Source organism: Vombatus ursinus, unplaced genomic scaffold (assembly GCF_900497805.2).
Source record: "Vombatus ursinus unplaced genomic scaffold, bare-nosed wombat genome assembly UNPS02014799.1, whole genome shotgun sequence".
NCBI classification, from domain to species: domain Eukaryota; kingdom Metazoa; phylum Chordata; class Mammalia; order Diprotodontia; family Vombatidae; genus Vombatus; species Vombatus ursinus.
Genome location: NW_020954577.1, coordinates 31,084,028 through 31,110,103, shown reverse-complemented (window position 1 = coordinate 31,110,103; position 26,076 = coordinate 31,084,028). Strand labels below are relative to the sequence as shown.

The window sequence follows — 26,076 nt, the reverse complement described above, 5'->3', positions numbered from 1 at the left end:
ATTAATTAAGTACCTGCTGTTTGCCCGGCATTATACTAAGCACATTACAAATATTAGCTCATTTGGTCTTCACAACAGAAGGGTGGGGTATTTACCCAAATGATGTAATTAAAGTAGTCTTTGCTAATACTTAAACTTTCTTGCCTCCTAGAGTCCAAGAGTGGCAGAGTCCCAGTACACTTCATATTTTTTAGGCCTTAGCCATGTGCATGATTTTATTTCCAAAGGTGTGTGTTTTAGCAAAGGCTTATCTGGCTGAGTAGTTAATTACTGGTGGCTAGGAAGCCTTTTAAGGTTTAAAATTAATCCAGAGACTGTTTTTCTGAGTGATTACCAAATGGTAGCTATGAGTAATATAATAGAATTTTTTAGCTCTTTTACTGCTAGAAATTATTCTTGTATAGGACACTTTGACAGGCAGTAGTGTAGATCTGCCTGTAAATATATTATAGAAGAATAATAAACGATATGGCGGAAACTTTAACTCAGCAGATATTTGTTGAGCACTTACCATGTGCCAGGCCTTGTTTGAGGTGCTGAGGGGGTTACAAAGATGAGTAAAACCCACAGTCCCTGTGCTCACAAGAGTTTACAAGATGGCAAGAGGAGAAGACGACTCCACAAATAACAAGGCAGAACGTAAGCACCAGAAGGGGAGCAGTGACAAGGTCCAATGAGGATCCTTGTAAACGAGACCCTTGAGCACACTAAGCTTAAACCATTTCTTTGTCCACTCCAGAATCCCATCTCCTCCTAATTCCTCGGCCCTGATGATTAGTCTGGGGTAATGGCGGCTTTGGTTGTAGCTCCCATTTCCTCGTTCTTACCCCTAGCCTTTCCAGGTTCATGGGGGCACATTTTCTTCCCTCATGCTGAGTCAAAACTCCCTAGTCCTGAAGTCCACTCAGGGGCACAGGACTTTTTCTACCTGACACAGGAGATCTCTTTATCTCTTAATCCAAGATTTTACTGATGGCTTTAGTAACTCCGTTAAGGATTCCTTGGGTGTCCAGGAGCTGCTAAAGAATTAGTGGAAAGAACAGGTTAGAAATCAGAAGGCCTGAGTCCACCTACTGATGACCTTGAATAAATCTCTTCCCCTCTCTCCCTCAATTTTCTCATCTTCAAAATGAGTTGGACAAGAGCCAGATTAATCCAATAAGCATTTATCAAGTGCCTACTGTTTTCCAGGCAACTGGGGACTGAAGATTCTAAGGTAAGATCATTTCAGTGGATCCTTTCAAGCTCTGAAATCCAGTTATTCTTTCTGAGTCTGCTCCCCAGTGCTGAATCTGAGACCCAACCCTTAATGAAACTGAGAAGGCCTTTGAAAGTCTTTTCCTGTTCCACATCAGTAACTCATTAAACATTCCTCAAATACATATTATAAGCACATCTACTATATTGAAGGGAGGAGGAGGAGGAGGAGGAGTAACAATAATAATGGCTAACATTTATATAGCATTTACAATGTGCCGGGCACTGTGCTAAAAACTTTACAATTAGTATCTCATTTGGTCTTCAAAACAACCTTGGGAAGTAGGCACTATTATTATCACCCCTATTTTGCAGATGAGAAAACTGAGGCAAATAGAAGTTAAGTGACTTGCCAAAGTTCATGATGCTGTTAATATGTGTCTGAGGCTAGATTTGAATTCAGGACTCCCAGACTCCAGGGCCTAGAATATCACAGAAAGTTAAGTATTTAAGACTTTAAGAAATAGTCTTTCTCCTAGAGGGGTTCCAGTGTAGTTGGGGATAGACAATGTAAGCAAACTTGGAAGAAATTTAGGGACCTGAGAAAAGGAATTGATGTAATGCAAAGTACGTGTTATATGTGAACAGAATTCAAGAGTGATGGGTGGGGGGGGGGGGGGATGTGTTAGTAAAATGGTGCTTCCTGGAGGAAGTCTATTTTTGAACTGGATTCTGAGGGAAAGGAGGATCATGAATTGACAGATGAGAAAGGACAGGGCCTGAAGGGACAGAAATTGAGTTACATGTGATGGGAGTATTTGGGGCCCATGAATAGATTAATTATAATTTCTCAAGGACAGGGACAATTGCCAGTGCCTAGCACATAGTCTCCCTATTAATTGGGGTGCTTTCAATTGTGGTAATTGGTGATAACCATGGGATTGTCTTACTCTTCTTTTTATGCCAGCCATTTTTTATTTGGTAAAGACAGTTATCTTCCATGCACTTATTCACAGAGGAAGTAAGGTCTTAAGAAACTGAAAAATTACTTTGTGTAAAAGCTTTCATTACACTTAGACATACAGGTCTATTTTTGTGGCATTGACATTTCATTTAAAACAATCCTGTCACTACACTTATTACACAGATGGGTTCCCTTGCAAAATTCCCTACAGAAGGAGTTAGTCCTTTTTTTTTTTTTTTGGACTTCCATGCTACATTGATTTTATAAACTTATGCCCATACATTAATCTTTGAAGGATCTGTGATTTCATTGGTGTTGGTGTGGGTGTCCCTACCACCGCCCTGTAGCGTTGTCTTCAGGAGTTGTTAAGGCTGAAGAATTCATCTCCCTGCAGCCGACCAAGTGATGGGTCTCTCCAGACTTAGCTCAGCAAGTCCTGTGACGAAAGTCATAGTTGAAGTTTCACCAGCCCATACTTGGAGATTTACTGGCTTAGTAGTACCTTGAGACTTTGTGCCCTGCAGAAATATGGCCTTTGAGAATTCACTGCACTATAAAGGCATCAGAATAAGACCTAAGTGGACGATAAACGTAAAACACCAGAATATCCAAAGCATCTAGATAATTTATTCTACCTTCTATTCACATAGATAGAACATTTTTAAGCATTAGGCATTTTATATCTTAAATCATGTACAGCAATAAAGAATTGGCTTTACAATGGTTACACATATTTCAAGTTTCTACCTTGTGTTTTAAGATATGAAAGTTTAACATGGAACTTTCCATTTCAAATGTATGTATAACTTCCTGAAAAATTCTATGTAAATGTAATTTTTATAAATGAAATCCTATTTGTACTAGGGGAACCAGCTGTTTATGGGGTATGTGTGGTGAATCTTTTTAAATTCCTTTTTCAAAGTAACTAAGTACCCTAAGTAATCTTTTTTTGGGGTTAGATTTTTATTTATTACATCTTCAAACAAGGATATCTCACTTAGTTAAACCGTACCTCTAATAGCAAGGTTATAGTTTCGGTTCCTGCCTAGGCCAGTAAACTTGGTTCTGTGCTGTTGCCATAGACCACATCATTAACCTTGGTCTACCACCTTGCAAATGGGGCTAATCATGTATGTTGTGGGGGGGAGATTGTGAGTGGATTACCAAGAATTCATTCCCATTCAGGGAAATGCAGCTCAAAGCACATGTTCGGCAGATGGTGGCTTCGTGCACAGAGGATGGCGTTGTTATTAAACACATAACTATATGTATTTATAGATGCTAGAGTTTTGCTGTAGCATGTATGTGATTCAATGTCAGATGGATCTACCTTACCCCCATCAAAGAGCGGTACCAGAAAAATATAATGTGCCATCCAGCGGTCCTGAAAGATGGTGTTAATGAGACCTTGTTCATGTCCTTGCTCTTATCCCTGAGCTGGAATCACAGAAAGGGAATCCTTAATATGTCCTCAGCACCACCTTCCCCACCCTGTACAGCCACATCCTTGGCCCTCCCCAGCCACCCCAACCCCACCTCCACCCTGTGGGTACTTGTGTCAGGAGCAGCTGAAGAGACCTGGCAAAACAAGGGGAAATAGGAGAAGATGCCTAAATGAGCTTGCTCCCAAGGGTAGGATTTTGACAGACTTAAAATAGACATAGATACTGAAATCATTCATTTGTGCATTCACCAGGAACTCTCTGCATAGTCTGATCTCTACTTGAACTTTAATGGACACGAGGGGCCTCCCCTTGAGAATAGACAAGATGTACAGACAGGCAAAACTGACATGTTTGGACATTAAAAATAGAAATATTTATTGCATCCTTCCAATGAAAAAGGCACTCTCTGTTCTTTTCTTCTCTCTATCCCCTCTTCACTCTAGCTTGGCTGTGAAAAGGGCTAAGTTTAAAACAGTGCTTTTAATTTCTACCCATGAGTTCTTGGAGGGAGGAAGAAATCCCAGAGCATAATTGTGTACTTGTGTTTTCATGATAATTATTACAGAGAACTGAAGAAGATATTGGTGGGGTTCAGTTTAAAAATCACTGCAGTAAAAAAAAAAATGACCATTTTCTTTTTTGAAGTCACACTGTTCTGATTCTCTTCATTATCCTACATTTGGATATATCATGTTGACTTCGTTTTGTGTGTGTGTGTGTGTGTGTGTGTGTGTGTTTTATTGAAAGAACAAATTGTTACAGGCTTTTAGTGAAACCAAAAACATTCACCCTCTAATTATATCTATTATTCCATCCCTGTTTCAGCCAGCTTGCTCTCTTGTGTTGGAGCCTGCTTTCTATTAGCTCAACACAGCAGTCAAGGATTCAGCATAAATAAAAACTGTACCCTGTTTCTCCCCATTTACATTCACTCCTGTAGTACATAAAAGGCCCAATCAGGAGGGTTTGTCCCTGTGGAGAGAGGCATGGGCTGGCTTTGCCTTTCTAGTAAGTCATCAGCCTGCCAATAAGCAGGCTGTGGGGGTCTCTGCCCCACCCGCACTGGGATTATGGTTAGAAAATCCTCAGAACAACCAGGTTTTGAAATGCAGATGCCAAGAGGGCTGCAGACCCTGGCTGAGTTGCCATACCAACAACCTTGTCTAACTCCAGGTGCCTGGAAGTGCTTAATACAATTTTGTGATGGTGAATAATCTACCTTAGCGGGCCTGAGAATACCGTATACACTGTGCAGTGTGTCTTTTGGATACCTGGTGAATTGTAATTGGTGGTTTATCCACTCCCCAGTAGAGTTTAACGTCCGCTCGTTGATGGTAGGAATTGCATCTTATCTGAACTTCACGCTCCCCCCAGCTCCCAGCACAGTGCCCTCTCTACTCTGTGGGCATTCAGTACATATTGATTGATGAAATATTTTGGTAGAATCAATGTAACCCTGCAGGTGCTCCACCCCGTTCCTCCTTCCCCACCCCCAAATGTTGTCAGTCAGTGTGACAGTCAGTGTCCAGAGGGCCACCACATAAATCCAATGGGATCTGCCGGAGAGCTGCACAAAGCCTACCAGAAATCATGTAAAAGATATGAGAGCCAAGAATGGTAGTTTGCCTTGCGTGGGTGCCGGGGCCCTTCCCTTTGTTGGGCAGGGGTATGAAAATCACCCGTCTTCCTGTGTTTGGCAAAACTCAAGGTCAATGCTGGGGCTCATTTTCCCACTAGTGTGGTGGCATCAAAAGTCAGTGAAATCTATGCCCAGATTCATGATTTGTCTGTAATATCTTGAGCCCTTTTTTGCATTTCATTTATTTTCTAAAAATCTAATTAGAGGCAGCTTCCCCCCCACACACACACCCTGCAATTGTTTGCTTTGGGAATTTACACAGTTAGAGGGATTTTTCTGGCAATAGTATGTAGATACTGGGAGATGGCTGTTCAAAAATCCCTGGGAATTAGAACTCTTAGAGGCCTTGTCAATGTGTACATCATCAGTTTTGCTGTCCAGGCCACTGGTGGTAGCAAGAGAAGCTATACCAACTGTCATCCCTAGAAAAGCTCGGTGCTACCCTTAATCCCTAACGACAGAGAGAAGAGGTGAAGGTGCAAAGGTCATCATGCTAAAGCAGTAATTAATTAAATTATAACAAACTTCTACCTCAGTGGAACTCCCAGAGCAGCCAGAGAAATGATGGTTGTCTCATCACAAGAGAGAAATATTTCCAAGAGCTATCTTAGCCCAAAGTGCTCAGGGAAGAAAAATGGGTTGGATAGGGAAACTATGTGAGTCAAGTATCACCCACCAATAACAGTCTCATATCTAAAACATGCAGGGAATTGACATAAATCTGTAACACCAAGACCCACTCCCCAACAGCTAAGAGAACAAAGGATAGGAACAGTTTTCACAAGAACTGGAAACTGCAAACAACCACTTGAAAGCAGGCTCCAAATCACAGCTCCTCCAGAAAAAGGCAAATTAAAACTACTCTGCAATTTCATCACATACCACAAACATTGGCAAAGATGACAGAAAATGGGAATAATGTTGAAAGAGTTTTCTAAAGACAGGTCCATGAGTGCACTATTGGTGGTTCTGTGAAGTTCAGCCATGCTGGATATCAGCTGTGAATTATACTTTAGAAAAAGAGTTAAACTTGAAAACCACTCTACCCTGCCTTCCCACTCCTGGACATGAACACCAAAAGCTTAACCTCTCAGTGTCATAGGCCATAGCTTCTCCAAGTGTGGGCCGAGGAGCCCGAGGGGTCCCCAAGACCCCTTCAGGGGTTTCAGGAGGTCAAAACTATTTTCATAATAATACTCAAATACTGCTTGCCTATTAAAATACTCTTCCATTTTCTAACTACATATCTGTGAGTCTAGATCTTATTCATGTAGTTCAACAAAAACAACATATCGCAACAGATTGAATGCAGAAGCAGATAGGAAAATCCAGCTGTCTTCTATTAAATCAGAAATTAAAAAGATTTGCAAAAAAAATGTAAAATGGAACCACATGACTCACTAAAATTTTTGAATAGTTATTTTTCATAAAAATATGTTATTATTTTAATGAATTAATATTTTACAAATTTATCAGTTAATTTCTAATGCATATTGATAGATATGACACATATAAGTTCTTTGGTGTCTTCAATTTTTAGGAATATAAAGGGCCCTGCGCTAATACTCTTCCTTCTAGGTTTTTATTACACCATTCTCTCCGAGTTGTCCTCCTCCCTATCTGATCATGCCTTCTCAGTATCTTTTGTTGGATCTAACCATACGTGTCCCACAAGGTTCTGTGCTGGGCCCTCTTCTCTTCTCCCATCATACTATTTCCCTTAATGACATCTCATCAGCTCCCATGCATTCATCTCTAAGCTGATGAGCCTCAGATCTGCTTATCCAACCCTAACCTTTCAGCTGACCTTCATTCTCACTTCTCCAGGTGCCCATTGGACATCTCAAACTGGATTATCAAAAACTGAACTCATTGTCTCCCCCCTCTCCCTAATCCTCACCTTTTCCTAACTTCCTTGTTATTATCAAGAGCACCACCATCCTCCTGTCCCCCACACTCAAAACCTAGGTGTCATCCTTAACTCCTTGCTCTCACCCACTGCATCCAAATTGTTGCCAAGACCTGTCAATTTTACCTTCATAGCATCTCCTGATACACCCCCTTCTCTCCTCTGATACTGCCCCAACTCCAGCGTAGGCCGTCATCTCCTCATGCCTGGCCTATTCTAATACCCTGGGCACTCTGCCTGCCTCAAGTCTCCCCTCGTTCCCAGCCATCTTCCACTCTGGTATCCAAGTGATCTAGGTATCTCACCATGTCATCCCCTATTCAGTAAATGTCAATGGCTCCCAAATACTCCCAGGATCCAATATAAAACCCTCCAGTGTTCAGAGCCCTTCATGACCTACCCACAGTCTTTCTTTCCAGTCTTCTTACACCTTGTGCCTCTCCCCACCTTCTTCATCTCCACCTCCTGGCTTCCCTAGCTAGGTCCCAGATAAGTTCCACCTTCTACATGGAGCCTTTCCCAATCCCCTTTAATTCCAACACCTTCCCTCTGTGGATTATCTCCAGTTTTTTCTGTCTCTAGCTCCCGCATTAGACTTTGAGCCCTTGAGAGCAGGAACTCTTTTGCCTTTCTTTGTATCCCCAGCACTTAGCACAGAGCCTGGCACCTACTAATCATTTAATAAATGTTTATTAACTAAGATCAAAAAATTTGAGAATCACTGCTAAGGCTAAGTTGGAGAGAAGGTGCTGATCTGCATTGGTAGAGGGGGCTTCTCCCCCAGATACTTCTACTCCCAATGAAATCATCTTCCAAACTAAGTCACCATATACCTCAGACCTCAATGTGGGCCCAGAGATGACTCCGGCCATTTGCAGCATCTACCATAGCTTACTGGAATAGGCAGCCTTCTCCTCCCTCTCAGTGTTCTCTCCCTGCCAGGGCCAATCGCCACCTGCCCACTCCTCCTTCTGTATGATTCTTGTTCACATCCTTTCATAAACCACCATCATCTTTGTACCAGGGCCCCCCTTTGGGTGTTCTACTCACTCTGAAATGACTTTCAATCACAGATATTTCAACCACGTCCATTAAGATACAGCCCCTTTCAGTTTTGTGCTATGTGCTGCTAGTCATGTCTAGCACCTTTTAACTCCCCCTGAAGATAGTATTCATCATATACAGGCATGAAATTTCTAAATAATGAATGAACGGTCTTTGGCCACGTTCATCCTTAATCCTGAGCCGTGGTTTCTGGCATATTTTCCACAGTTCTCCCTGTGTCCATATTGAGTATTGAAGTATATGGAGACTTAGTTTGGAAGATCTTGTTGGTTCTTTGTAGAGTTTCTGTATTTACTCATCATCTACAAAAGAGCCAGACACAGAAGCTCCCACTCTCTTAACAGTGATTCCCTTACAAGTCTCCGTCATGACTGCTGCAAGTCATGATGAGCAAATATCCACTGGAGTGGTGTTTCTTGTTGTTCTTGGGTGCATGATGAACCCCCTTCTGCAAAAGCCTTGAGTCCTTCTTCCATTCAGTTGCAACTTTTTTTGTGGATCCTGGCTTAATTTATACTGAGAATAGTAACAGTATTGCCCCCAATGACGCTGTTAAGTAGGGAGTACACATCTTTAGTGTGTAAAGTAGCGATCATCCTGCAGGGGTCAGCACTTTCCCTAATAGGTCATTACTATTGACTCCTAAGTCAATTTTCCCCACACAAGAGCACAGAATTTGGAGTTGGGACACCAGGGTTCAAATCTCAGCTCTGATGTTTACTCCCTGTATGATCTTGGACCAGTCACTTAACTTGTCTGGGCCTTAGTTTCCTCATTCAGTTCAATTCAACAAGCATTTATTAATTCCCCAGCGTGTGCCTGGCACTTAGGACACAATGTCAAAATCCGTAAACCCTCCCCTCATCATTAGTGTTGGAAAACCCTGCTATGATGTTATGTAACAATCAGGGCCATGGAATAAAAAGAGTATGGGATTCAGGGTCCGAGGCCCCGCATTTGAACATCTCTTCGCTAGCAGTATGACCGCTTAACCTCTCATGTATAAAATGATGGGATTGGACCAGACTTTCTCCTTCAGATAGACCATTTCTCAACCTCTTTAACAAAGTCCAGTCAGACTGAGCCAGATTGCTTACAGGAGACACTTAGAGGAGAACACTTTTAAAGCTGTAGCACATTATTAAACTTTTACGAAGCTTAATAAAAACTCTTGAGGTTGTCTGAGCTTAGGATGAAGGTAGTGACATGTTTAATGTAGATATCAATTACAGAATTTCTTTTCTTTTTTTTCTTTTTTGTCTTTCAGGAAATATTCAAGATGTCATATTACAAGAAAATTTGGAGAAAGAAGATGAAATACTGGTGTCCTTAGCAGGATTAAAGCAGGTACGTGTTTTTAAATGAAATCATCCCTATTTTCATGTCCACAGTGTACATTTTGCACCGACTTTGGAGACCTACCGTCACATGTGGCAACATGGTTGCTGATTCCTTCCACCATCCTCCTGAAGCATAGCCTGTTTCCTCTGGAGCCCACTGCCCTCTGGCTGCTGTATCTTATCCTGCCAAGCCCTTGCTCCTCCCCCACCTGGTAGGCCTTACCCTGGACACCTCTCCTCCCCACGCCCACCTCCACTGCCACCTGGCTCCTCCCCCATACTTAGCGCTCACTTATCAGCAGACAGTTCTTGCAGGGGCCTTTTCATAATGTTATTTTCTATTCACTTGCTCAGTTCTGTTCACCCAGTATTTGGCTCTTTCAAATTGAATGCCAACATGATATCTTTGCGCCTGAATTTAAATGAGCCCAGAGGCGTCAACGTGTGGCAGGTGTCTATAAAAAAAGTCTGAGATGGGACACAAATGTCCACTGGTCACCCTTAGTTCTCGTCCCAGGGATTTTATCCTTATCATCCAAGGTGTTCAGGGTGTGTGGCATCAATCCGTGTACGTACACCTCCCGCTTGAAGATGACTCCAGTGGGATGAAGGCCAGCTATGGATGGCCCTGGGAGAGTTTGCCCTCGTGACGCTCTGACAGGAACATTGACTTCCTTGGCCATATCCAGGACAGCCTTTAAGAAGAAAACTGCTTGTAACAAGAGATGGAGCTGTTGTTTTTAAAACACACAAAAAACCTCATCCGGTGTTTTCATTGCTTTTCCTCCTACTCGACAATAGATCAAAGATATCCTCAAAGGTTCACTCCGCTTCAATCAGAGCCAGCTGGAAGCTGAGGAGAATGAGCAGATCACCATAGCAGATGACCATTACTGTTCCAGCGCTCAGAACCAAGCAGTGGCTGACAGGGACCCAGGTTGGAAGCAGCACTCCCAGGTGCCCCATAAGGTACAATAGCACCAGTGAAATGGGCTGGGGGGAGCGGCGCTCATTTTGCTCAAGTACATGGATGACAAAAATGTAACTTGAATAGTTCTACCATCTTCACATACTGGCTTCTGCTCTTGAGTCAGCAACAGAGAACTTGTTTGGCCTCAGTGGGGTACAGACCCTGGGCTGAGCACTAGAGGAGATCCCGAGCTTAGATTAGACAGGGTCCTGCCCTCTTAGAGCTGACAGTCCATTACTGTGAAATAACCAGAATGACCCGACAGAATCCCTTCAGCCTTTCCTCCTCCTTGTCTTCCTCCAAAGCCCCAGGCTCACCCCGCAGATGTTTGATTACTATTCCTCTGCTTCTGTCTGTTGGGGCTGGTGCCATTCTGCTCTTTCACACTCAGACAGAAACCCTAATTTCTTTGTAACACATGTTCTTTACCAAAAGATCTGGAGAGAGACTTCATCAGCTTCCATTCTGTGAATGTCAAGACTGTGCCGTATTGCAGTTCATTAAGGTTATAACAGTATTCATTTTCACCCCCGTTTTTGAGTTCCTACTAATATATGTCTGATGAATCCATACATTTGTTCAACAGACATTCTTTGAACACCTCTCTGCCCCAGGCCCTGAGGGGGAGTCCCTGCCTTCAAGGAGTTTACTATCTAATCAGAGATCTAAGGCCTAGACACAAATATAATACAAAAAAAGGGGCAAATGCTCAAAATAAGGGAGGGGTCTCTTCCAGGTGTGAACAGGGGGAGATGAGATCAGAGAGCACCTTGATTGTATCAGGGGGAGATGGCAGGTAAGGAATCAGGAAGGGGCAGGCGCCGAGGCCACAGAAGCAGGGAAACACACAGGGTTTGACAGGGAAGGCGTGTGCCTGCTGTGGCTGGAACAGGGGAATGTGACCTGCAGTAGTGGGAGAGAAGACGGGGATGACGGGAGCATAGGTGGAGCCAGGTCTCAGAGGGCTTTTGAATGTCTAGGGAAGCAGGTCAGGAGACAGCGGGGACCTGTGGAAGGTTTTGGAGCAGGGGAGGGATCAGAAGACAAAAATAGCTCAATGAAGACGGATATAGGATCACAAAGAAGATAATTTTATTTTTAATTTTTTTTAGTTTTGTGTAAATTTGATATGTTTGTGACATTTATGAAGGAAAAGTACTTAAGAAGCTTACAAACCATTGGGTTGTTTTGTTTTTATTTTTTTTCCTCTGATAAAATTAATGACTTATGAGATAAGTTTAGGTTTCTCACAGAGTCAGCCTTGTACATTGTGCAAGGACCATACTTTACATTCATCCCACTTTAAGGAAGCCTCAGTGTCTGGAGTATTTTGAGTGTGGGGTTTTTTAAACTAAAAAGATTATCACAAAAGACTATAAGAAGTCAGTAACTACATTTGAAAACTTAAATGAACCAAATGTCACTGCCATAATTCTTCCTTTCTCTCAGGTAATGATTTCATTGATAAGAGATTATTTTTAGAATATACCTTAGCTATAGCAGAAATGTGCTGTTGGCATCAGTACAAGGCTATCTATATTTTGATGCATTTATTTCATATATATTTAAAATTAATTACTTTGTTTTTTTAATTTAATATTATTTTTAACTTTAAGATATGAACATAATTGCCTAAAGTGACTTCTAAAACAACCTGTTTTTCAAAATGTAATATCCACTCAGTCTGGTTCTGCAAAGTAAAGATGTTATTTATTATTTCCTTTTTATCGTGTTATAGATTTCTTTATATATATTTCTCTACTTGTTTTCTTCCTCATTAGATTGGAAACTTCCTGAGGGCAGGGACTGTCTTGTGCTTCTTTTTTTATTCCCAGCACTTAGCATAGAGCCTGGCATGTAGTAAAGTTTAATAACAATAAATGTTTATTGATTGACTGATGCACGGATTTTATCACCTGACCCGTCCTTTTTCTAGCCTGTGGAACCATTGGTTGCCTCCATTGCACCGACACAGCCGTCTTCATGTGCCCAAACGATACAGTAAAAGATTACACCATGCTCTAATTAACTTCAGTGTTTAGGAGCTGTCAAGATTGTTACATAGTAACCAAAATGATTCACACTGGGACAGACTTTTCTCTTTCTCCCATTTTGCCAAGCTTTGTTCCATAGGAAAGATTTTGCAAGGTCTCTTTCTTTCTTTCTTTATTGTGACTCTATCTATCACTGTGAAGCTGTCAAAGGCACAGATATTTGAAAAGGATGCTTTACATACCTTTACTGCTCCCCTGGAAGCATTAGATCTGTTAGTTAGACATTCTTAACCTAGGATCTGTAAACCTGTAGATAGATAGATAGTTGTATTTTAATATATTGGTTTTCTATGTATTATATTCTAAAATATTAAGCCACCTCACAGTTAAACATCCCAGGGCAGACCTTCACCTCCAGCGCAGAGGGTTTCATTGCTGAAATGTCACTAACTCATTTTAACATTGAAAATGGTACCATCTCTGACAACCTAAGCTGCAGAGTAGAGGCCAATCTGCAATAGTAAAGCAAGTTGCTCATGGGTAATTCCTACACTGATGAAATCTCGGAGCCAGAGAGGAAAAAATGGAAAACAATAAAACCTTTCCACTCCATGCCATTATTTTAAGAAACAAACTCATCAATGCTATTTCTGTCACAGAAATACTCCAAGAGCCTGTTACCCTCCAGCTTATGGTTAAGATGCTGGCAAGATGTTTAAGAAAAGAAATGTTGTCTACAGCAGGGATTCCTAATGTGGGGGTCCATTCCTAGGTTTTGTGGGGTCCTTGAATTTGAATGGGAAAAAATTAAACCTTTATTTCAACATAAGAACCCCCCCCACCCCTGTTGGATCATCTTTCCTCATCACTAATAATGGCCCTGGTGACATATAGAAATCCACCCCATTGTTACCCCATCTCTTCCTTATCCAGAATTGGGCTGTGATCCAGGCCCTGTCAGTAACTATGTGGCCTTTGGCAAATCACTTGCCCCTCTTGGCCTCTTCTCTCCTCTGTAAAATGAGGGTTCGACATGAGTTTTCTAGGCTCTTTTGTAGTTCTAAAATGCAGGGATTCTGTGCCACCTTGTAAGTCCAACTGAAAAGATTATGTAATTAAAGAATGTAGGAATTTACCATATATTTAATGATGCCACAAGGTAAATAAAATATACTCATTACATCTTAAGTGTCAGCTTTAGACAAGGGGTTCTTAACCTTTCTTTGTATGCGTCATGGCCTCCTTGGGCAGTCAATCTGGTGAAGCCTACCTAAGAAGCCCTTCTCAGAAGGATGTTTTTAAATGCATAAAACAAGACCCAAAGCGTACAAAGGAAACCAATTATGTTGAAATAAAGGTGTAAATTTTTTTTTCCCATCCAAGTTCAAGGACCCCATGACATCCACACATGGACCCCCATGTTAAGAACCCCTGCTGTAGACAACATTTCTTTTCTTAAACATCTTGCCAGCATCTTAACCATAAGCTAAAGGGTAACAGGCTCTTGGAGTATTTATCTGTGATAGAAACAGCATTGATGAGTTTGTTTCTTAAAATAACGACATGGAGCGGAAAGGTTTTATTGTTTTCCATTTTTTCCTCTCTGGCTCTGAGATTTCATCAGTGTAGGAATTACCCATGAGGAACTGCTTTACTATTTGTAGATTGGCCTCTACTCTGCAGCTTAGATTGTCAGAGATGGTACCATTTTCAATATTAAGATGAATAAGTGACATTTCAGCAATGAAACCCTCTGTGATGGAGGTGGAAGTCTGCCCTGGGATACTGACCGTGAGGCAGCTTCCAAGCTCAGGAGGGCGAGTCTGAGTTTTACTCAGAGTATCAGGAACCTGCCCTGAATTTATCTCAGCTTATTAGTCTATAAATTTGGAAAGACAAGGCAGCTTCAGTGCCCCGTGCCTTCCCAGGGCCCCTTGGGCCTGGGCTCTGGCTGCACTGCCTTCCTCTGTAGTGAGGAAATACTACTTCATTAGGAATCACAGTTAAGGGACAAACTCAGAATTTTCACTCTCATGTAGTAGGCATCACATATTATTTTATAATAATAATAATAATAGCCAGCATTTATAGAACACTCAAAGCTTTGCAAAGCACTTTACAGATATCCATCCATTTGATCCTCACAACAACCTGTCAGGTAGGTGCCATTATTATCTGTTTTACAGATGAGCCACACTGAAGCAGAGGTCAAGGCAAGTGTCCAGGGTCATACAATTAGTCACGGTCTGAGGTCTGATTGGAACTCACATGTGCCTGACTGTCCATTGCACCATCTGGCTGCCTCTGTCAAGGCACATCCTATATTACAATGTTATAATTATTTTCAGGTCTGTCATGTTTGTTCCTGAGGTCGGGAACTATATCTTTAAACCTTGTACAAAATAGCAGTCTGCACAGCGTAAACAATAAATGTTGATTGAATCTAGCATTCTTATGTTAAGGAGAAATTTGTGTTGTTTTTCTGATGCTGAGTACCTTCAGATGTCTTGAATGGTTCGGGTCTGGTACTATCCAGAGGTGAGCACTTAACTTGTTGGCTTTTTGAGGCTGTAGTCACCAAGTCCCATAATCTCGCAGTTTAAAAGGACTTTAAGGTCCAACCAGATGTGGATATTCTTAACTGGGTGGTGCCGTGGCTAGAGAGAGATTTGGAGACAGTGAGACCTGAGTTCCAGTCCTGCCTCAGACCCTTTCTAGTTGTGTGGCCTCTTTCAGCCTCACTTTCCTCATTGGTCAAATAAGGAGAACCATGGCACCTACTTCCCAGGGGTGTTGTAAGGACAATATGTCCAAAGTGCTTTGCAAATCATAAAGCGCTCTGTAAATGCTAGTTGTTATTATTTCCGCCGAAGGAGCAGCCTTTCTTTCCATCTAAAGTAAAGGAATTTAGCTGCTAATTTGGGTCTCTTCAGATAGCCATTCACCTTGAGAGGCCACTTCCCAGCAGCCCTCCAGCACAGTCACGTACCATCCAAGCAGCCCCTGTTGGTAGGAGTGGCCCCTCCACGTAGCCACTGTTTATCTTGCAGTCAACGGACCGGTATGGGTGGGCTTCCTATGCTCCAGGCCCTGGGCTTAGCACTACAGATCTAGAGAAAGAGCAGCCACAGTTCCTGACCTCCAGAGCTCACGGGCCCAGGGAGTGGGGACAACCTAGAATAGACCAGATACCGAAGGAGGGGATGGAAGGTGGCCTTGGAGGGAAGGGCCCTTGCAGCCGACAGGGATGGAAAAAGCCACCACAGGAGATGCTGCTAGAGCTGTCTTCTAGGAAGCCAGGGGACCCTTTGGACACTTATTATTTAAAATCTGCAGCATTCTTCATTCATTCTTGATGGCTTTCCTAGCTTGGTCTAGAATCAATCCATGTTCGTGGATGTCAGTTTCTTTGAGTTTAAAAAACTGAAATAGCCAATGCCCATTGAGAATATAAGTGACCTCCGTCAGACTGCTCCTTAAAATCCTTTTAGGCGGCAGAGGCTTTATATTTGAAAGATTGTAGATTAAAGCTGGAAGGGACCTTAGAGGCCATCTAACCGAACTTCCTTGTTTTACAGAGGAGGAAACCGAGGCCCAAAGGAAAGGTAACAGACACTTCTCCTTCCAAGAGGCAATTTTAAAAAGACATGTTTCACAGTTCTTCCCTGAGACCCTTTAATAGAGAGTCAGCGTGGCACCATGGACAGACAGCCAACATAGATAGAAAGCCAGGAAGGACTGAGTTCAGTTCTCAGCCATGGCACCTCCTAGCTGTGTGTAACTCAGGGCAAGGCATTTCATCCCACCAGTGATCTGGGCAACTCTCTTAAGATTCTAAGTTGCAGAGAACCTGCTGACATGCATTGGAAGAGGGATCTTCTGAACCCAGGAGTTACCTGTACCAAAGAAATCACATGTCCTATCCCTGTCCCTTTAAAATATCAAATCATTAAAAAAACCAAAAACAAAAACTCAGAAACATCATTGTGGTTTCTAGTTTTAGTGAAGTGACATATGAAGGTCAATTCTTTTTTGAAAAATAATTACATATGAGGTTTCTAAGAAGTTTAAGCACTAATTTAATTAGACCTTTTCAGTAGCATCTGTTAGATAGTATTCTAGCAAAATCTCTCTCCATTATTTTTTCTCTCTTGTGGAATAACACAGGCATAAAGGATAACTCTATGTCTCTTGATTCTTATGGAGTTTTATTCAGTTATTAATAATATTCCTAGTTCTTTTAATGTTAAGAATGTTAATGAATGTGGATAATTCTCATTCTACCTTTTCACAAAGGCCTGAACTATAAGTTTACATCCTTCTAAATTCTGACTAATAATAGTAGTTGGCATTCTGATCTCCCCTTAAGGTTTCCATGTGATCTCATCTGAACCCCATAACAGAGAGATTTGAGAGGGAGATCACTGGGGTTTTTTAGTTCAAATGTGTGACTTCATTACTGTAGGGAAATCCCCGTCTGGAAGCTTGGGCCTCCATTGCAGATGAGCGGCTCATCTGTAACTTTTAATCTTTGGGTGCCTTGGGCACTGAGGGATTCAGAGACTGGCCCGCGGTCACATGACTGATCAGTGTTGGAAGCCGGACTCAAACCCAGGTTCCTGTTTCTAAGGCAGACTCTTGAGACAGATACCTCATGCCCAGTTTTACAGATGATGAAGCTGAGGTACAGAAGGAAGTCATCTTCTCCAGGACACATGAGTAGCCAGCAGCAGAGTTTAGATTCATCTCTGACCTGCTATCCGTCCACTTTTCTTTCCTCCACGTCACACTTCCTCTCAGGACACACGGAGCTTATTACTTTTAGTGGATTCTGTCAATGTGAGTTCAAAATTTAATTTTAACTAAAAGTTGCTAACGTGCATTTAAATTTATTTGATTTTTGAAGTCTCGGTTCAGTTGGTCAGTTGGTCAGTGATTCCATCAAGTCTAATTATAATGATAACCTAATCAATCAACATCTGTCTATTGAGTTTCTGCTATTCATAATAAGGATGGGGGGGCGGGGTAAGAGAGCTGCGTGGGGGCAACAGGTACAGCTGCCTGACTTTGGGTAAAGTCTGTACCTTCATAGAATTCTAGATTTGAAGATGAAAGGGCCACTACGGCTGTCTGATCCAGACCCCTCCAGTTACAAGTGAGGAAACTGAGCCTCGGGTTAAATGAGAGTGGCAGTTAGTCCCCGGTTTAACCCTTTGTAAGCACACTTGCCAAGGACTTGATCTTTTGCAAGCAGCTGCTAATTAACTGACTTAGAAACTGGCTCTATAAAGGTGCTGCTAATACTGTTATCTAGATGCTAAAAGGAGCTGATTGAGTCTTGTTGGCTCAGCACTTGAATAACCAAATAGCAGCTACCGGTAAGTAGCTAATTGTCATCAGAGAAAAAAAAAGTCCTAAAAAGCCATCTGGTGTCAAGTGTAGAGCTGTTTACACTAGAATCTGCTTTTACATTCTATACATACATACATATATATATGTTTATAACTTTTAAATTATTCAGTTGGAGCAACAGATTGGAAAAACACAGTTTCCTTTAGTGCTAATTCTGGGAAACTGAAATAGTCAAAGTTAGGAAATAGAAACCTATTTAGGTCCTGAAACTGGTGATAATCAACCTTTTCAAGAGAGTCCAGAGAGATCCATAATCTACAACTGAGTCTTTTGGGATAATAGGGAATACATTAAAGACCTGACTTCTGCTGTTCCTTCTGTTGTGGGAAGCTTACCCTTGAAAAAGACACAGCATAGCATAATGGAGAGAGTTCTGGACTGGAGGAACTGAGTTCAGATCCTGCCTCAGACACTTACTAGCTCTCTGACCCCAGGCAAGTCACTTCGTTTTTATGGGCTTCAGTTTCCTCATCTGTAAAACAGGGATGATCACTGTGCCTACTTGTTAGAGTTATTTTGAGAATCAAAGGAGATAACATACGTAATGCCCTTTGCAAACCTTAGAAGCACCATCTGCTGGCCAGTATTATCATCGTCATCGTCATCATCATTGTCGTTACTGTAGTGGTTGTTGTTGTCACTGACACTTGAACTCCATAGTCTAGAAGCCCAGAGAGGGTAATTATTAAAGTTAATGGGTATATTTATGCATATATGTGTGTGTGTGTGTGTGTGTGTATACGTGTCTGTGTGTCTGTGTGTGTGTGTGTGTGAAATTGAGCTTTAAGTTCTTCGATTTCCCAGGTAGGAGGACAGAATGAAGCAATAAGTATCCATAGCCTCTTAGCTCATCCTGATAATATTTTCTGACAGTTTTAACTGGAAAAAAAAAATCACCTGAGGCACTACTCTGCAGTGCTGTGTGGTCTTACTCATCTATATGAAGAATATCATGTACCCCAGTCTTTAGTTGTTTATTTAGTTATTTCAGTGTTATTTGCCATTCTGAATTCTAGCCCGGCCTCTTTCCCCTCCACCACCTGTTGAGAAGGCAAGAAAAACAAAACCCGTTACAAATATGTATAGTCATGCAAAACAAATTCCCACATTAGCCATGTCAAGAAAGAAGGAAGGGAAAGAAAAGAAGCTTCATTCTGTACTTGAATTCATTGCTTCTCTTTCCAGAGTTGGGCAGCATGTTCCATCACGAGTCCTTTAGAATTGTTGTTGATCCAGGCAGCTAGGTGGCGTGGTGGATAGAGCACCAGCCCTAAAGTCAGGAGGACCTGAGTTCAAATGCAGCCTCAGACCAAACAATTGACACTTACTAGCTGTGTGACCCTGGGCAAGTCACTTAACCCCAATTGCCTAAAAAAACAAAAACAAACAAACAAACAAACAGAATTGTGGTTGATCAGTGTTACTAAGCCTTCTGTAGTTAATTATCTTTACCATGTTGCCATCATATAAATTGTTCTTCTAGTTCTGCTCACTTCACTTTGCATCAGTTCATATATGTCCTCCCAGGTTTTTTCTGAAACCATCCCCCTCATCATTTCTTACAGCACGCTAGTGTTCTGTCACGTTCATATACTATAACTTGCTCAGCCATTCCCAAAATGATGGGCATCCTCTCAGTTTCCAATTATTTGCCATCGTAAAAAGAACTGCTTGAAATATCTTTGTACGTATGAGTCCTTTTTCTCTTTCTTTGATCTCTTTGGGGCTATAGGCCTGTAGCAATGTCACAGGGTCAAAGGCTATGCACAATTTAATAGCCTTCGGGGCACAGTTCCAAATTGCTTTCCAGAATGGTTGAAATCATTCACAGCTCCACCAGCAGTACATTAAAGTATCCCACAGCCCCTCCAGCACTTGTCATTTTTCCTTTTTTCTATTCTTAGCCAGTCAGATGGGTGTGAGGTAGCCACAGTCTTTGTTAAGACTAAACAAGAAAATTGCTGGAGCCTCTGACTGATCAAGTGTAAGAAGAGCACAGGTGCTGCCGTCTAATGGGGAAAGGTCTAATTCACAAGTTAGGGGTTAAAGTCTCCTCAATAAAATCCAGATTTTAAATTAGCTTTCAGTAGAGGCTGGGTCAGTCCACTGCGTCATCCTTTACACCAGTTTCTCCATTGGTCAAATGGCCATGTTCCATGGGTAGTGTCATGGGTAGCACCTGCTCTGGCCCATGATCCCAGACATCCCTGGTATATGACTGTATGATGATCTGCCTGTGGAAGTGCGGCTCCAGGAGGCACCCCGCCCTCGGGTGGAAGTTATGAGAACGTAGGAAGGATTCTTGTTTTCACTCCTTTACGTAGTTTGTCATTCTGATACGTCTGCCAGAGGAAGCATTGGAGTGTGCAATCCTAATGCTGCTCAGTGGGAAAGGGCAGTGGGGAGCACAGAAGAGAGCGTGACGTTAGAATCCTCATTCTGTTACCTGCGGCCTCGGTGACCTTGGGAGGTCTCCTGACCTCCGTGGGCCTCACATTCTTCATCTGTAGGAAAAAGAGAGATTAAAGTGGCTGGCCTAAAGTCCCTTCCAGCTTTAAGTTTTATGAACAAGGAGGTGAAAAGTTCATAGTGACGCCATATTCTGTGACCTGCTAAGCGATGGAAGATCTGTATGCACTGTTATACCCATGCACATTCACAGACAGAAACATGCACATCCATGCACTCACGGAGTTGTGTGTCACATTGTAATAGAGCCTCCTAAAATATTGTCCACAGGGTCCAGGTAAGAGGATCATGCCACAAGCCCGTCTGTAATGGGGAGTTAGTTCTGCGCCTCTCTGAGGAGGGAGGGTCATGTATGCAGAGAGAGGGGGAGATCAACAGTAAAATCCAGCAGGAACCTTATAAAGTGTGACATTCAGGGAGCCTAGAATCAAGGCTCGCGTGGTCTTCTTTCATGTATCTTCTGTGTGTAACCCCGATCCTTGTGATTTGGTTTCGCAGACCCCCTCTAGTTTGCCTGGGAGTTCCGAAAGCAAGAGTTCAGAGGATTACATCCTGGTTTCCAAAGACGAGGAGGAAGGCAGTGGCAGCAGAGCTCCTGTCCGGTCTCAGTCTCTCCGACCACACAAGGGCACATCGGGCAAGACGGAGGGGCTTTCTCGGTCCTCCCTGGTGTTCTCTGACCCCCTGATGGGCACGGCTTCACCGTCCTCCAGTAACCTGAGCTCTAGCCCCGATGACGACGATAGCAGCAACAACAGCAAGGATTCGGATTTTACCATCGTGAGCCCTTTGGACATCTAAGTGGTCAGCGTCCGGAGCCGCTCTTACCGAGATGTGCACAGCCTTGGCCTTTTCATCCTGGGATTCCAGGGGGCAAAAGTCTCACAGAGCTCACCTCACATCAACAGTCTCCAAAGCCTAAGTAGTCATTCAGAGCATGAATGGGGTGATGACGGTACATTGGGACACTGCCAAGAGAATAAAATTAAGTGAACACGGCCCTAAAATAGGCCTGATTATATACACTAGTATCTAGATAGGCTTGTCTTAGCCCTTCCCACCGGAATCAGGTCTAGCACATGCTCCGAGTTCGTGCTGAGCCAAGCCAGCATCACACACCTAGGAAAAAAGACAACCACAGTTAAAGTCACTTCCCGGTGCCTCACCCTGCCACGTTAAGGAGGGGGCAGATGATCGTTACATCATATTTGGAAGGAAGAAAAGGATTCAGACCCTCCCCCACAGAGGCCGTCCAGGCATGGGAGGGTTGAATGACATACGGGAAGCCTCCTCTCCCGAAATCTGTGTCCCGGTTAAGTTAGAGTACTTCTTTGTAAGAGGCCCACATCAGTGATCAAAATAAAATGAGCAGGACGAAGCATCGTTTAATAGGAAGAACTAGAACGGGTTTAGGCCGAGTCTGCCTTCAGACTTAATTGAAAATGCTTGTGGTTACTCGGTTTAGAACTAAATTATCAAAATCATGTTTTGGTGTGTTATGGAGCCAGATTTCTTAGTTGGTTTGGATAAGACATCTCCAAGCCACATGGCTAATCAATGCAAGACCCCTTTGGCCATTATCATTCCCTACACCCCAGTTTTGATAGCAATTGTATTACACCTTGAAAGTATATCACAAAAAAGTAGGGTCATCTGAAGCTGTTTTAAAAGTAACAAGAAAACCCCTTTAAGTTGGAGGTTACGTGTTTGCTGTGATGTTTCATTAATGATGGAAAGCAAACCTCTTTCGAAACAACACAGAAGCACAAAACATGAGTTTAAAATTGTGCTTTTCTGGATTCATTAGTTTGCATGCCTTGTCATAGAGAAAAGGGTGAAGAGAAGAGCTAGGCCAACATACCATCCAAAATCTTACTTGGCCCCACCTTTCTCTCCTCCGTCACTCTGTCCCCTGCCCCCAGTGACCATGTCTGCCCCAGAAGAGCAGTGCAGGGGCAGGAAGACGGAGTGCTGCAGGGCAGGCCTCACAGATGGTCAAGATTTCTTTGCTGGGCATCTGTCTTTCTGAGTTGGGATAATTTGCTTTTTCGGTAGTTAAATCCTAGACATAATGATTTCTGAGCAATCAAAGATTAAATACTCATTCTTTTCATCAAAGTCTTGGACACAAAAATCTAAGACTGTCCACTTATCAATTACCATAGCTTGGAGAATAGACGATGGTAGAAAATGGAGTCACATACTAGCAGTCTAATTCTTTAAAGGGAAAAAGAGATCTGAAAAAGAAAAATGTCTCCTTTGCCTTGTCTAGTTTTCTTCTATAAATGGCTACCCCGACTTTAATGAAGTCGGCACTTTGGTTAGATTAAACTGGACCCCATCAGCTCCTTCACCAAGAGTAGCATTTGTCAGAGGATTATCCCACTAAGCCAGTGGTCTACAATGCTTTGACCACCAGATGGGAGTGGGCTTGGGAAGGTTTTACGGAAGCAATATTCATTTGTTCATCTGTTGGGTTCATGGGCTCGTGAAGATAGGAGGAAGAACTGAGGTACAAATGCAGAGATAGAAGCACTTTATAGCCCATTGCTACTAACCTTGCCGATAAATGGGACAATGACCTGATGTCCTCCTTGATATAGTAGATAATGGCAATTCAGTGATGTCAGACCATAATGGAGAAGATCTCGTTTGTTCCATAATTTGTTTTCAACCTCTAGTAGGAAAAATCATCTGTAACGTTTAGTGCTAAGGTGTTTAAGAGTTCTCTTATAACAGCATTATTCTGCGTTCCAGCCTTGCTGGACAGATGTGTTGATTAAGTGTTGTGGTTACCACCTCGTAATTATAAATGGTTCTCTCAGCACTTCTGCAAGGGGAATACATGGAAGGGATTTTGCCAAACTGCCACCTTTAGAAACCTCTTAAGTGTTTGCCTGACCCCTATCCTGTAGCAGTATAACCTCAGAGCATCCGTCTCCCTCTGTTTATACACCGACTGTGCTTATGGCCTTGAAATTGTCTGAGCCCTTGGAGTGGTTCGCCTTGGTGGTCCAGAGTCAGGTAGCATTGAATCGTCCAGGCTGGTCCCTGGGTGCAACAGGAAAACGACCAGGTAGTTGTACCTGATTACAAAGGTGTCCTCACGTGCTCGTCCGTTTAAGACGCTGTCCTGAGATTGTTTGTGCTTGTGAGCTGTAGTCATGGGTCATACCCAGGTGTTACTTGCTCAGCTTGGCACAGCCAAACAAGAGACCATTTGGCCTTTGGCTGACAGATGATTCTGTCATTGTCTTTCCTGAGCAGAAGCAGCTCAGCTGCGTGACATTTAGGTGGGCCATGTTGGAGCAGGTCAGCACCAGGCTGTTTGGTTTTGAATTGTTGCTGCGAATCACTCCAGGGTTTAGCCTGGCTACTAGGAGGCAGCTTCCCTTTCATCTCCAGGGTTTTGGGGTCGTGGGGCATTCTTTGCTTGTGTAATGTATCCATTTCTTTGGACCTTTAAAACCTTATCGCTTCCAGCTAACGGAATTGCTTATGCTCCAGCCCAAAGTATTCCCTGTCTTGCCTCTAAGGAAGGAGATATTCTGGGGTAAGCAAGGCATGAGCAGTGCCATCCCGGATACCCACGGGCTAGGAGGCTCTTTGCAGTTAATGTCACTTCCCCATTTGGGGAGCGATTAGCTTTTCTTATCCCTTTCCTTTCTGTTTCAACACTGTCTATGTCTTAATTAGTCTCCATGCCATGAAAGAAGATAATGGCGTCAGTCTTATTTGTTTTCTTATCAGATGCTTATGTTTAATCAAACATTCTTTTTTTTTAATCCTGAAAATATGAAGCTTTTTTGTTGGGTTTTGGTTTAGGTTTTTGGTTTTTGGGGTTTTTTTGGGGGGGGGTGGTTCTGTATCAACAACTGTGTAGAAATCAGTGAAATTCTTTTGGTTTAATGCTACCTACCATTCTTGATTTTTTAAAGTTTAAAGCACATTTTGTATCAGTAAGATTTACGTCAATCCTGTTAGTCAACTTTATATTTTTCTTTTTTATTGTGTCTTCATGCATCTCAAATATATTCCATCACATGATCAGACTGGAAATTTAGTGCAGACTCACTTCCCTGCAGTAATTCTCAGAGCTACAGATTGGACAGAAGAAACCAGAGTCCTTGTCTTGACTTGGTTCAAAGATGCCAAGGAAGAATTTGCCACTTTAAAATGTACTGAATTCTTCTTCCAAAGATGACCTCCTCCTAATAAAGTCCAATGGCTGCCATACTCTCATAGGAAATAATATGCATTGTGCAGTATTTCAGTGTGAATGAGTGAATGTGAGATTTAAAACAGACCAGGACCTCCCTGTGTTTACTGTCTGTACTGTGTAACTGGGTCCCATCTTGCATGAAACATAAACGCCAGAGAAGCATTCTGCAGGAAGCTGCTACGGCCGTGTCTTGGTTGGGGTGAGTGTGTAGGAGTTTCCTAGCTGGAGGAATGTCTAGCCTGCTTTATTAAAGAAACAGCTAACAAACACAAGACCTTGTGTCCATGCTTTTAATTTCCAATTGTCACCAACAAATCTGACTCCTTTTTTTTTTTTTAAAAAAGGACTTGTGCCCGGGAGGTATCACATTACAGCACAAGAGAATGGAGTAGGCTGAGTTACCAGTGCAGTGAGCTACCAGCAAAGCTATAACTACCAATTTCTGAGCTAGGCAAAGATGAGTGGATGGTAGGCTTGCCAGTGCTGTGTTGTCCTGGGATAGATACTCCCATTGGAGTGGGGAGGATGGAGAAGGAAGAAGTGAACATTAATGCCGTTTAAATATCCTACTCTGGTACAAAGCCCTAATCACCATGCCCGCGTTAGCGTTCTAGGAGCCAGTTTCAAACCCGGGTTCCCACTATCTGCGCACAACCCAAGGGATCATCTCTGACTCCTGCCAGTAGCCTCTCCAATTAAGGGGCTGGGGACAAATAGGAAGAAGGAATCTGTAATGCAGATGAACTGAGGCTCACAGAAGGCAAAGTCAGCCTCCCATCTCCCTGGCCAGCATTACTTACACGGCATTATCTCCTGATAATGTTCATGTGGACAGACTCAAGACCACATTGATTCAGCACTTCTTTATACTCTGCATCCAAATGGCAGAAATTATATAATTTCTAAAACACGACTCACTGCTATAAGTTTACAAAACAGTCCCTAGGTCTTTGAATCCACCTCTTATGTTACATAACACATTGATTCAATAAATGATTCATTAATCAAGTCTCAGCATTGGAAGGGGTGTTCTCTGGTACAACCCCAACCTGGATCCAGTCTACCGTCTCCCTGACAAGTGGCCATCTGACCTTGTGTTTGAAGACCTGTTGTAACGAGGATCCTTGGCTTCCCAAGGCAACCCTTCCCACTTCTGGGCATTGCTAATTATTAATGTTTTTCCTAATGTTGAGAAAATTGAATTCTCTGTAACATCCACAAAGTTTTTCCCTCCAGGAAGGAATGTGCTTTTGGATATTTAAAAATAGCCATGATGCTACCCTTAAAGTCTTCTCCTTTTCAAGATCAGCTCCCCTAGTTTGCTTTCCTCATCCCCAGAGGGCATGGTTCTAAGACTCCTCGATGTTCTGGTCAGCCCTTTTCTAAACGTGCTCCAGCTCTAGAAGATAGAGTTGTAAGGGACCTCAGAAGTCTTCCAGGCTAGGCCCCA

The 26,076-nt window shown here is 42.6% G+C and overlaps 1 protein-coding gene across 2 annotated transcripts in view; it reads left to right on the top strand.

The window, feature by feature from the left end:
• Window positions 1–24,898, top strand: part of TBC1D5 (TBC1 domain family member 5) — a 421,860-nt gene extending 396,962 nt beyond the window's left edge. For both annotated transcript variants that reach the window (XM_027872233.1, XM_027872232.1), the window contains 3 exons: window positions 9,487–9,566; window positions 10,361–10,528; window positions 20,903–24,898. In XM_027872233.1, coding sequence (XP_027728034.1) covers window positions 9,487–9,566; window positions 10,361–10,528; window positions 20,903–21,205 — 551 coding nt within the window. In that variant the 3' untranslated portion in view covers window positions 21,206–24,898. The remainder of the gene's footprint in view (window positions 1–9,486; window positions 9,567–10,360; window positions 10,529–20,902) is intronic.
• The last annotated feature ends 1,178 nt before the right edge of the window (window positions 24,899–26,076 follow it).